A 12,379-nucleotide genomic window follows, 5' to 3' on the forward strand; every position below is an offset into this window, starting at 1 on the left:
TTATATATTTGCTTGTGTGTGATTGGAAACAATTGAGGGTGGCAAAGTCTACTGCGTTGTAGTGGGATGAATCTGGGAAAAAGACTTCCTCTTGGGAATGGAGAGGTGATGGTCCTGAATGCTGCAGGGCAGGTCATCCGGGACCCATTGCTTTCACAGGAGCTCACCACACCCCTGCTGAGGGAGGGGCCTTTGCTGCTTATCAATCTGTTGAACTTATTTCTTTTGCAGGATGAAAATAGAACTGAGGTATCAGGGAAGTGTGTGCGTGGGGGGTGGGGGTCTTCATCAAACCCAACCTTCTCCAACTCACATGTAAGCTTTTAATTATAGAAACCTTGCTGCCTAAAACTTAAAACTACATTCTTGATATATATATATATATATATATGTAATTTTTTGCTAAACATTGACTGCAGCAAATAGCTAAGATGTGGCATATTGATTTCTTGTTGTGAAGTGAACTGTTCAAGCTCCATTTAAGATTTTCATCTTGCGTGTAGCCCTGAGCACATCAGAGCACCATAAATTAGTTAAATTGCACATTTATCACAAATGTTATTTTAAGATACTGCATAAATGTTGGTGGTTGGGGAGATATACAGTAGAACTGCAGTGAAACCCGGCTTGGGTGGGGTCAGGCCGGCGGCACCCACACACCTGTGACTAAGCCCCACCTCCCCGCCCCAGCCCACATCCCTTCCATTGGGGAGCCACTTAAAGCCCTTGAACTTGAACATGGTGCCCTTCCTCCACGCAGCTCCTGTGAACTGCAGGAGACTGGGAATTCAACGGAAGGTGCTCCTCCATGTCAGGGGGAATCAGGCCAGGCTAGGACGGGGTGAATGATTCCTCTAGCTGGTGACCAGTTATTTCGCTGGAACAGGGCTTGGTAACTATGGCAGAAAGAGGATCTGCATTTCCAAGTGGGTAGGGGGAACACCCCCACCAAAAAAAGAAAATAAACCAGCTCCAGACTAAGGAGATGGTCACCGAGGTTTGCTTTCAAGGCTTCCTGGTGTTTGTATTTCCTTGAAGACAAAAGTAATTTTTGAACCCCATTAATATGACCAGGTGTTTCCTGGCTGAATCCAAAATGCCAAATGGGCAATCTATATACCACCCATTATGACCATTGATCTTCAGTTGTCGCTCCCTTTTTCACACCCACACATACCCACACACACAGAGAAAAACTCTGAAGTCATCTTGAGAATCGAGTGAAGATGAGCAGACAGACTATTTGGGTCCTTCTCTCCAATTATAAAGAAGAGTGTGTAGGGGGGTCCATCATTGCTGGTACGATTCCCCCTCTCCTTTCAAGCCCCACAGGCATAGTGGTGATGGAGGCGTTGTCAGTTGAAGCTGTTCAGAGGCAGGACTTTGGTTCTAATAAACCACCGATGCGATGCTATATTTAACCTGTGAAAAATCCAAGACTGGAAATCTGGGCTGCGGGATGTGAAGGCGCAAAAAGCACAGGAGTGTGCGTGTGTGTGTGTGCGTGTGTGTGTGTGTGTAGGGGTGTCTCTGTCCCCTGAGCTAGGTTTCTGGGGGGCGCTGAACCAATCTCCTCCATTCCCCCAGGAATGATGCAACCCTCAGCCCTTCTCAAGTAGAGGTTGACAGTGTGAATCAGAGAAGGGCAGGGGGCTGGCCAGGAGGGGAGGTGGGTGGGGCCAGGAGGGGAGTTGGGCGGGGCCAGGAGGGGAGGTGGGCTAGGGCCAGCTGTGGGTTTACACAGGAAGGTTTTCTCAGCCTCCTGTAGGCACAGCCCAGTGGCCTGTGATCTGCTCCCTGCCAGAGCAGAACTGGATACTACTGTTGATCCAAAACCCAGTTTAAACTCTCCTGAGATCATTCTCTCTAAAAGCTGAGAGAGAGAGAGAGAGAGAGAGAGAGAGAGAGAGAGAGAGAGAGAGAGAGAGAGAGAGAAGAGAGAGATTATCAAAGGAAAGGGGAACTGTAGATGGAATGGAATGTTTGGACTCAACTTGACAAAAAAAAGGGGGGTGGGAGAGAAACTGTGGGCGTATTGCTTCACATCTCTGAAAGGGCTTAATTTAAAATTTTAATAAAAGAGTGTTTCTTCTCTCCTCCTCCCTCCCTCCTCCTCTCTACACACACACACCTTCAAGTTGAGGTGTTTTATGTATTACATGGATGTAACAGATCTCTCATTTGTGTAATTCTAGGTTAAGAGCTCTGATTCTGCATAACTGTAACCATACTTGGAATAGAGTAATAAAGGTATTTTACAATTTTACATGATTTTCCTAGCGTTTACTTGGCATGATTTGCCAGGGCCAATAAAAGCTTGTGATTATCATATAAATGCTTTCTCTCCTCCTCCTCTTCCTCCTCCTGTGCAGACATCCATGCTCCTCATACACACCCCCCCCCCCCAATCTTCTCCCAGCCTTGCTATACCTCTGGGTGTTTCAGCAAAGGGAAGAACAAACTCTCCTTATCCCCTCCCCAAGGTCAAAATGCCCGGCTTGGCTCTGCTCTTGAGTATTTGAATAGCCTAAGTCCATAGAAATTTCCAATCGTGCACAAAACCTTTAATGCTAAGCGTATATGGGGTGAGGGGGTCTTGGATCTCTCTGTACCCAGACAGGACCCCTTCCATTCAAGCCCTAGTCTCTCTGAGGGTCACCTGATATCAGGGAATCACAGGCTCTGGTGCTCAGTATTTTGGGAATGTCCCTTTTAATCACAGACAGTGTAACCTCGCATGCATTTCTCCTTTTTTTCCCAATTGCTATTCTTGGGGGAAGTTCACTGCCAGACATCTGTGTAAGAAAGTGCTCCCTGCTTGCAAAGTTCACTGAAAATCTCCCCTGATTTACGTGCAACCTCCGACTGACTGCCGGCACCTGGCAGACACAGCAACCAACTCCAAGTCGTAAACAGATCGCATACAATTTAATTTTAATGTGCTCGTTAGTGCTAGCACATTTCAGACATAATTGTGAACGCAACACAAAATTATAGCAAAAAAAGAGAGAGAGACAATTTTAATGCTGCCATAGGAGAAAAAAAAGAGGGAGTTATATGAAGAGTCATAGAATGGTGTTTCATTGTTAACCATCAGAATAGGGCACATAGTGTTGGTTGTCTGTTTACATGCCAATATTTTATACATAGGTTCTCCAATGATGTCAGCTGTCAGTTACTTCTGCAAAATGAACTGCCAAAAAAAAAAAAATGGAAGAGAACAGAATCTCATGGAGAGCTGGTAACCAGGGGTTACCTTTCATAGAGGCCTAGAGATAAAAAATAATAATAATAATAATAATAACATAAGATAACAAAAACACTTCGGTAGAGGATTCTGGGAAGATAATTGGGAAGAATCAAACCAGAAAATTACCAATGGAAATAAAAGGCAATCATTTAAAAAAAATCAAGAGGGCTTATAAATAACTGGGGGAAAGGATTCTATTACAGAATGTCTCATGACTTTGAAGCAAAGTATTACAGTACAAATATTTTAAAGGCTTTAATCAATGTTTAGGAAATACAGTACAAGTTCTTGTTATTGTTGTTACTGTGTTTTTTTTTCCTTTTTCAAATAGACTTAACCCTTGGATCACTGAGTTTTATTTTGAGCATTCTTTAATTTCTAATAAATACCTTCAAAAATCATGTGCAAATTACTAAGATATGATGCTTGCCAGGGATGGTTTTTCCTGGGCTGCAAACAAATGGTAATAGGGTGCTAATAAATATGTATAATTTAAACATGAACCTCTATCAGTATAGATGTACTGTTTAGCAAACAATTATACTTTGCTTTGTGATAACGTTTCTGTATACTTTATAAATGCTATCTGTGGTATCTTCTGTATAATTTACAATGTTTGCATGTTAAAAAAAAACAACAAAATAAACCCCATAGATCTTTAAAAAATAAGGGAAAAAGGAAAAAGAAATATATACTACAGATTGGCATGGCTTATGCCCAGAGCATACAAGTACATAAAACACGGTTGCTATATAAATACAAGAAGAAAAAAAAAGGTCATTTATCCACCATCACATTTTTTTCCATAAGAGTCTGAAATCTATACAATATATACATCTATGTTTCAATGTGAAAATAATATTCTTTTAAATTTCAAGGCGTGTTATCCCCCTGCAGACCTGCATAAATGGAGATTCATATTATCAATTATAACTAAGCTGGTAAGGATTTTTTTAAAAAAACAAAGCTTCATACATTATTATTATTATTAATATTATTAATATTTTGTTTTATTTTTTTATAACCAAATGAATGCAAAAGTGCTTCAAAGTACTCAGAGGGCGAAAGATGAAAAGGGTGTAAAGTCTTGTGGAAAAAGTGTGTGCCCGGATTTCTTTATAAATGCTTAATTAAACTGTCAATGCATGCAGCTTTGAAACACCTGGAGGGGGGAAGGGAAGGGGAGGGGAGGAGGGGGTGGGGCTAGGCAGGGTGGGGCCGCAGGAGATGCTCACAACTAAATCCCATTTACACCAAGTTCCAAACACTTACCACTGCGTTTTAAACCTTCATTATTTTATACCAGTTAACAGCTGATTATGCACCTCTATTAAACACTGTACAGTTATACAAAAAGAAAGAAAGAAACAGTCCGGCCCAGAATAATTCTCCATAGTTAACATAAGAACATGTACCCAAGAAACAAGAGAGAATGGCCTTAAGGTGCCTTCAAACAGTTTCCTCTCAAAGCAAACTGCACACATTTGCCAGCAGAAGCAAATGCTACTGCTTCTCCAGCTCAGACACGTACAGAAGGTGGTCCTCGGGCGACTTCCCGTGTGTTTTGCTAAGGTGCAGCTTCACCGCGTGCTTGCTGGCGAAGGTCCGATTGCAAAGCTTACACTGATACGAGGTCCCTAAGTCTTCCTCTGGGGAGGAGCTCACCAGTTTGTCTGATGACGGTGACTTGGTTTGTGCTATCTGGTTATTAATCTGTTCCGTGGACAATTTCGATAAGTCTCGTAACCGGAAACCTAAATGTGACTCCAAGTGGCTAATGTACGTGGATGGAGTCCTGATCTGGGATGCACAGTCGTTACAAAAAAACACAGGGTGGCCCGTGTCCAAGTTTTTCAGAAACTTGGTCCCACCTGTCCTTCGAAGCTGGTACTTGACGTTGGCCAGCCAGTGGCTGATGGTGGTCATGGAGAGCCCCGTGAAGCGAGAGATGTGCATGCGCTCCTGAGGGCTCAGGTCGGACATGATGAACTTGCCCTCCGAGGTCTGCCTCAGGCTGGCGGCAAACTGGGCCTGCAAGATCAGCAGGTGCTGGGGGTTCCAGTTGGACTGCCGGCCTTTCCTCTTCTGCGCGGGCGTGGCCTCCTCGGCCTCCTCCAGGGCCGTCCCGTCGAGGTCAGACTTCTCGGAGATGCTGGAAGGCGTGGAGGACTTGGACGTGTGGCTCTCTGTCAAGTTCTTCAGCATGTCAGAGATGTCTGACAAGGCGTTCTCGCGCAGCGGCGAGTTTGACATGAAGGAGACGACGGCGGATGTCTTGGCCGTTGTCACCAGAGATGAGGAGGTGGCGGGGGAAGTGGACGTGGGGGATAAGAGCCCTGAACCCCCAGAACAGCCTTTCTCACTCTTTCCTTTCGTCAGATCAATCGGCTGATCGTTGTTGACATGGTAAAAGTAACGGTCCAGGTGGTCCGCCTTTTTGGAGAGAGGCAGGGGTGGTGGTGGGGTAGCCACGGCCGCCTTCTCAGCCAGACTGTTGCTCATCTTAAAAAGCATACTCATGGGGTCCAAGGTGGGCAGGGAGGGCTTGGCAGCCTTGCCCAAGTGCACATTCATCACCGACTGCAGGGCGCTCAGAGGATTCACGAAAGGCTGCTCCGGGGGGTGCTCGGTGATGATGGCCGTGCTGCCACTCAGGCCAGTGCTCAGGGGCTTGGCCAGCTCTTTGCCATTCTCCACCGGCTCTGCCTTGGGGCTCCCTTCCTTGCAGCCATCCCGAGGGGGGCTGCTGGGGCTCCCCTCTTGGCTTTTAAGGCCTGCCTCGTGGGCCGCTTCCATCTTGACAGGGTCGCTCAGTTCACTGCCGCAGGGAGAAGGGGTGGCCCTCTTGGGTGGGACCGGTTTGCCTTCGGGCTCCTTCATTTTCTCCTCGACTTTGGCAACTTTCTCGGTGACTTTCTTTACCAGTTCTTCCATGGCGTGGAAATTGGTTTTGGGCATAGGAGATGTCTGGCTACTGGGTGGTGAGATCAGGGCCTGGCTTTTTGTGGGAGACACAATCTCATTGTTGCCAAACAAGGGTTTCAAGGCCGTGTTCTTCCCAGAGGAGCCCAGAGACAACTTCATCATGTTGGGAAGCTGGTAGGCAGCATGGATGCTGGGGTAACCCCCCCAACTCGGGGTGCCATTCTGGGCCTTGTTGATGGCAGACGTCACTGTGTTTTCTAAAGATTTGAGGATGTCCAAGCCCCCCTTGGGGCTCTCCTCCAAGTCATTCTCGGTCAAATAATGATACTTGGAGGAAATATCATACTTCTCCTCTTCCTCGCCGGGCTTCTCCTTGTCTTTCGGCTTCTCTTCCGAGCCGGCTTTGTCTTTCTCCACTTCCTTCTTGATGTCTAAGTTCAGTTTTGGGGAGACGCTTGCAGGTGTGTTGGAGGGGGAGGTGAAGGTCGTGGCTGCCAGGGGCACCGACTGGACCTTTTCGTCCAGCAGGGTGGTGACGGTGGGGGTGACGGGTGTCTCCATGATTGGCTTCCCCTTCTTCATGGCGGAGTTGGTGACCTTGATGAAGTGGCCGGTGACCATCATGTGGGCTGTGAGCTCCTGCAGTGTATCATGGGAACTGCCGCACTCCATACACTTGAGGATCTGGGACTTTCGGGCTTCGAAATGCCAGGCGTAACTGGCCCCGTTCTGGTGGCCGTACCGGTTATTTGGCGTGATGTACGGGTTGGCGTTCTTCTGGAGTGTATCAGTGGTATCCGAGATGGTGGCTTTGGGGGTCCCCCCTGTGGAATCGGGGGAGCTGGGGAGCTCTAGTTCCAGTGATGCTTTTTTCCGCGTGGTGGGGATGATTTTCGTGGCCACGGGTGTGACCGGTTCCTTCAGAGGCACTTTCTGGTAGTGTTTTGTTTTGATCATGTGCACGCTCAGATCCTGCAAGGACTCGAAGGAGTGCCCACAGTACATGCACTTGAGGACTTTCTGCGCATCCTCTTTCCCTTCCATCTCCAGCAAAGAGCGCTTGCGTGGCTTGGACCAGCGTTTGGGGTTATTACTGTCCGTCTCGTGGTTATCATCACGGTAGTGGCCCGTCTCGTTCATGTGTACGGTCAGCTCCACCAGGGTGTCGTAGGCCGCGCTGCAGTCCTTGCAGCGGAACTTGCTGGCCCCCGTGAAGATGGAGCCGTAGAGTTTGCTGCTCTGCCGGTACAGCTGCACGGTGCTGAAGAGACTGGGCTCGGGCAGCATGCGGCTCTGTGACACCTGCTGTAGGGTCTTCGCCATGGCACTCTGGTGCCAATCAAAGCTGCTGCTGCCACAGCTACTGCTGCTGCTGCTGCTGCTGCTGCTGCTCCCACCCGTGTTCTTCTCCGAGGACGGCTGGTGGAGGTTGAGATTGAGGTTGGACCAATAGGAGTTGGATAGGAAGTTGTTGTACACAGCCTTCATCTGCTCCAGGCTGTCTGAGATGGTGGTGGTGTCTTCCAAGGGCACGGAGACATCTTTCGTCTCTTCTTCGATTTTGATGGAGCTGTTTTCAAAGTCCGCCATTCGATCACTGGCCTCACTGATGTGGGATTCGCTGTCCATTTCGTGGCTGGAAAACTCAGCAGCTGGAGAATTCTGGTAACTGGGGCACGTCTTGCTGATCTCCTTCTCCGGACACATGTACTTGGCCGAGGGTTCTCCATCTGCTGTGTGGTCTTCTCTGTCTACGTCTTCATCTACCAAGGCGGCTGCTTTTAATTCATCGGAAACATAGGCTGTCATGATAATAGGTGAAGATGAGGGATAGGCAGGAGAGAAAGAAGAAAAAAAGAGGAGAGAAAGAAAAAGAAGCATTAACTAAATGTTGATCCAATTGGAGATGGTCTTGCTTTTCTAGAAAGAAGTAAACAAGATGGACACAATTTGCAAAAAAAAAAAATTAAGTAGTTAAAATGTGGTGTTTCTTTGGAGCAAAAAAAAAAAAAAATCCGCTCTTCAAACATAATTCGCCACCTTATTCTTCTCAAGGGGCAACAGCTTGAAATTAAAACTAAATTTGAAATTAATGAAGCACATTCTGGAGGTGGCATTCACTTCTAAAGTAATAAATTACTCGCATCAACCTCAGAGACAACAGTTCCTGTCTGTCAATTAATATGTCTTATGCTTCTCCTGGCCCTAATGCATTTCTTAACAGACAGATTCACAATTTAAATTAAGCAAGCAATTTTTTTTCACTCATTACGTTTTTGAGTCCCAGTCTTTAATAAATATAAAGTACAAAAGCATCAATAACATTTCTTTTTCCCCCCAAGTAAAAAGGAAGTACATCAATTGTAATAAATGAAATACAAGGTTGGGTGACTTTTTAAAAAACCCCTTCTAGAAAAGCAAGTCTTCGAAAAGCTCAGTGTAAAGTTGCTACTGGATAGGGGGCGGGGAGGGGGGTGAGAAGACCCTGTAACCCACTGCCTCTCACCCAGAGCTGGCCGGGTTCTCACGGAAATGGCAAATTTGATGGGGGGGGGGGGGTCGCGCATGCGCAGTACAGTGCTGTGTGCTATGCATCCTGCGCATGCGCAGTTGCCCTCGATGGCATTTCTCATGGAACCATCCTCAACCACTCACCCATGAGCACACTTTCTCTTTTTTTCTCTGTTCCCTTTCTCCCTCTCTACCTCTCTGCCCTCATTCTCTTTCCCTTCCTTCTCTTTTCTCCCCCTCTCCACCCCACTCTCTCTCTTCTCTCTTCTGTCCTCTCCTCTCCCTCTCTTCTCCCCTCTCCTCTCACTCTCTACCTGCCTCTACCTTTCTCCCCTCGCTTCTCTCTCTCCCTCCCCCTCTATCATTCTCTCTCCCTCCTCTCTTCCCTCTTTCCCTTACCTCCTCCTCACTCTTCCTCTCTACTCTCTCTTTGTTCTCTCCCTCTCTTCCCCCACTCTCTCCCTTTTCTCCTCTCTCCTCTCCCTTGTTCTCCCTTTCTTCTTCTCTCTCTACTCTCCCTCTCCCCCTCTCATTGGCTTCTTTCTCCCCTTTCTTCTTCCTCCTTACTCTTCTCCCTCTCTGTTCCCCTTTCTCCAGCTCTGCCTTCTCTCCCTCCTTTTTCTCTTCTTTCTCTCCTCCCTTTCTTCTTCCCTCCTCCTTTTTCTCTCTCTCTCTTTCCGTGCAGAATTTTGTCAGGTCAGGTTGGGGAAAATTGGTATGCGGTGTTCACTGCTGCTGTATAAATATATACAAGACCTTCCAGTGGACCTTACAAATGTCAAAGTGTTTGCTCTTTAGACTACTTTGTCAATATTTATTTAGCATAAGCTCCTTGGGCTTCCAACAGGGACCCTGGCTTTCTGGAGGCCATGTTAACTGGGGATGTAAATCCCGCCTGTATTCCTGAGCAGGTGGAGCTCCGAGCCACACATCTGGAGCTCCGGAAGAGCAGATCCAGAAGCTCAGAGCCCTGAGCACACTTATGTATCAAGGAACACAAGGACTTCCCCTTCTCCTATTCTCTTGTATTCTAGGACTCAGGTGATTCCTCACTGAAGCTCATCTTGCCTGCTGTGCTAAAGCTGGTGGTCTTGCAAATGCACCCACAGAGGAGAGGATTGACAGAAGGCCTTACTATCAGCAACTCAATTCACCCAGGCTGCCTTATTTGCACATGCATTGGCCAAATGTGGTAAAAAACATAAGAAAAATTTAAAAATTCAACCATCAGTTTTGCCAGGCCTGTTATCCTAGCGCCTCAGGAAGCTGAGACCTGTGGATTGCGGTTCAAAGTCAGTCCAGGGAAGGGACGTTTGTGAGGCTCTTATCTCCAATAAACTACCAACAAAAAGCTAGACGTGGAGCTCAGGTGGTAGAGAGCTAGCTTTGAGTAACAACACAAAGAGACAACACCCAGGCCCCGAGTTCAAGCCTCAGTACTGTTACACACACAAAACGAGAAGACAAGATGTGGTAAAGCTGAGAGAGGTGGGAAGAATGATGAAGGAATGACATTGATCAAGATACATTGTACTCCAAAACTGACATGTTAAATTGAAACCCATTTGTACAACTACTTAAAAGCTAACAAAACCAATGAATAATGCAAAGTAAAACAAAGGAAACCAAAGTTACAGCTATGTAACTCTACTCTGAAAATAATAACACTCTGCAATCCAGCTACTCAGGAGGCTAAGATCTGAGTTTTAAAAACTTGCATGATGCTTGAGAATGGTAGCTAAGGTCCGGGCACATGGCTTATGCCTATAATCCCAGCTATGAATAAAGTAAGTAGAAGATTATGCTTCAAGGCCAGCCTTGAAGCATAAGGCCAAAAGTGAGCGAGATCCCTCCCCATCTTAACAAAGAAGCCAGATATGGTAGTTCACATATGTGACTTCAGCTTTTGGGGAGACACTGGTAGGAAGATTATGGTTCCTGGCTTGGCTCAGGCAAAAGCACAAAGACAATATCTAGAAAATAGCTACAACAGAAAGGGCCAGGGGTGTGGTTTGAGTGATTAGAATGCCTGCCTTGCCAGCACAAGGTCAGAGCACAAATCCCAGGACAAAAGTAGACATGAGTGACAGAAGAAAGGGTAAAAACCTTTGTGGTTTGGTTTTTGTTTGTACTGGTGCTGGGCCTTGAACTCAGTACCTTACACTCTCACTTGGCTTCTCTCACACACAAATAAAGAGGGAGGGAGTGGGGAGCATGGTCTGGGATGACAACTGTGTTGCCAGAGAGAGTATTTGCTGACTCCACGTCACAGGCCCCATTCTGGTCTCCGCCATGGTATAGATGATTGACAGGGCCAAGGGGGGAGGTGCCAGCCCTCTAAGACAATCAGGAGTCAAGGGGCGAGGGGCGGGCAGCTAGATCCTTTACTAATAATAGTTATTGTCATAAATGAAACTTGGTCACTAAGTACAAAGAAATGCCAATGCCTCCTCTAACACCCAGTACCCTGGGCATCATAGAATCCATTTCTAGTCCAACGGGCATTTTCATCATCACATTCTGTTCATCTGTCCCCAAGGTCAAGATCGCTAGTTTTCAGTCCACAGAGGCACAGGGCAGGCAGAGAGGAGACACTGGAATCTGGGTGGGAAGAAAGGGACAGATGGTGTGGCCTGGCCATTGTCCTGTCTGTGCACACTGGCATGAAGTTCTAACCCTGGTTTTTTGTTTGCTTGTTTGCTTGCTGCAGATTCTGTGGCTTGAACTCAGGACGTGGGCACAGTTCCTGAGCATTTTTTGTGCTTAAGGCTGGTACTCTACCACTTGTGCCACTTCTGCTTTTTGCTTTTTTCTTTTTTTGTTGGTTTATTAGAGATAAAAGTTTCATGGACTTTTTCCCATCCAGGCTGGCTTTGAACACGAATCCTCAGGCACAAGCCACAGGTGCCTGGCTCTCGCTCTGTTGTTACTCATCATTCCCTGGGAAGGACCCTGATTAGGCAGGATTTCCCTGAACTTAGCTTTTGCTTGTGCCTGCTCAGGAATGAGAATCCAGAAAAACATCTGCCTCAAAAAGTGTGACTCTATGCATGCCATCTGTATCTGTAAAGTCTCTGAGAATGCAAGAAAGTGGAAAGCAGAGGGCCGAGTGGGCAGGACAGTGAACGGGACACAAGAGTGGGACAGGAGCTCAAGTGGCCATCGCCTGACCCAGAAGCTGGGAAGGGTAAAAAGAGGACAGAGGGGAGAGAGATCAGAGAAAGGACAAGAGTGGCCAGGGGACTAGAGCTGGTGACTTTTACCTGTGATACTATCTACTCACGGGCCACCATTCAAAGCCAGCTCAGCCAAGAAGTTCATATGACTGCCATCTCCAAAATAACCAGCTAAAAGCTGGTCCAGAGCATCAGCAAGCTGATCAAGGTGGAGGTCCTAAGTTCCAGGCCCAGGAAACATAGGAGAGCCTAGTCAAAAGCTACAGTGACCTGAGCTACAAGGCTGGCCAGGAAGATGCTCTGGATTCTGCAAAGGATCTACCATCTTGCTGGCCTCCCTTCCATGGACTAGGAAGGCAGCACTGTGGCCCTGTGCCTGAGCACTTCCCCTTACCCCAGGTTGGCTGTGATGATTGGCTTCATTTTCCTCACCCATCCAAAGGGGACAGAAAGGGAGGGTGGGCAGGCTGTGCATGACCCTCACCCTTAGGTGTTTCTAAACAAAGATGTAGCAGTG

The 12,379-nt window shown here is 47.0% G+C and overlaps 1 protein-coding gene across 4 annotated transcripts in view; it reads right to left on the bottom strand.

Annotated features, from left to right (window-relative positions):
* Nucleotides 1-2,909: 2,909 nt before the first annotated feature.
* Nucleotides 2,910-12,379, bottom strand: part of Tshz3 (teashirt zinc finger homeobox 3) — a 77,027-nt gene continuing 67,557 nt past the window's right edge. For all 4 annotated transcript variants that reach the window (XM_048369175.1, XM_048369178.1, XM_048369177.1 and 1 more), the window contains exon 2: nucleotides 2,910-7,977. In XM_048369175.1, coding sequence (XP_048225132.1) covers nucleotides 4,754-7,977 — 3,224 coding nt within the window. In that variant the 3' untranslated portion in view covers nucleotides 2,910-4,753. The remainder of the gene's footprint in view (nucleotides 7,978-12,379) is intronic.

Source organism: Perognathus longimembris, chromosome 20 (assembly GCF_023159225.1).
Source record: "Perognathus longimembris pacificus isolate PPM17 chromosome 20, ASM2315922v1, whole genome shotgun sequence".
Classification (NCBI taxonomy): Eukaryota; Metazoa; Chordata; class Mammalia; order Rodentia; family Heteromyidae; genus Perognathus; species Perognathus longimembris.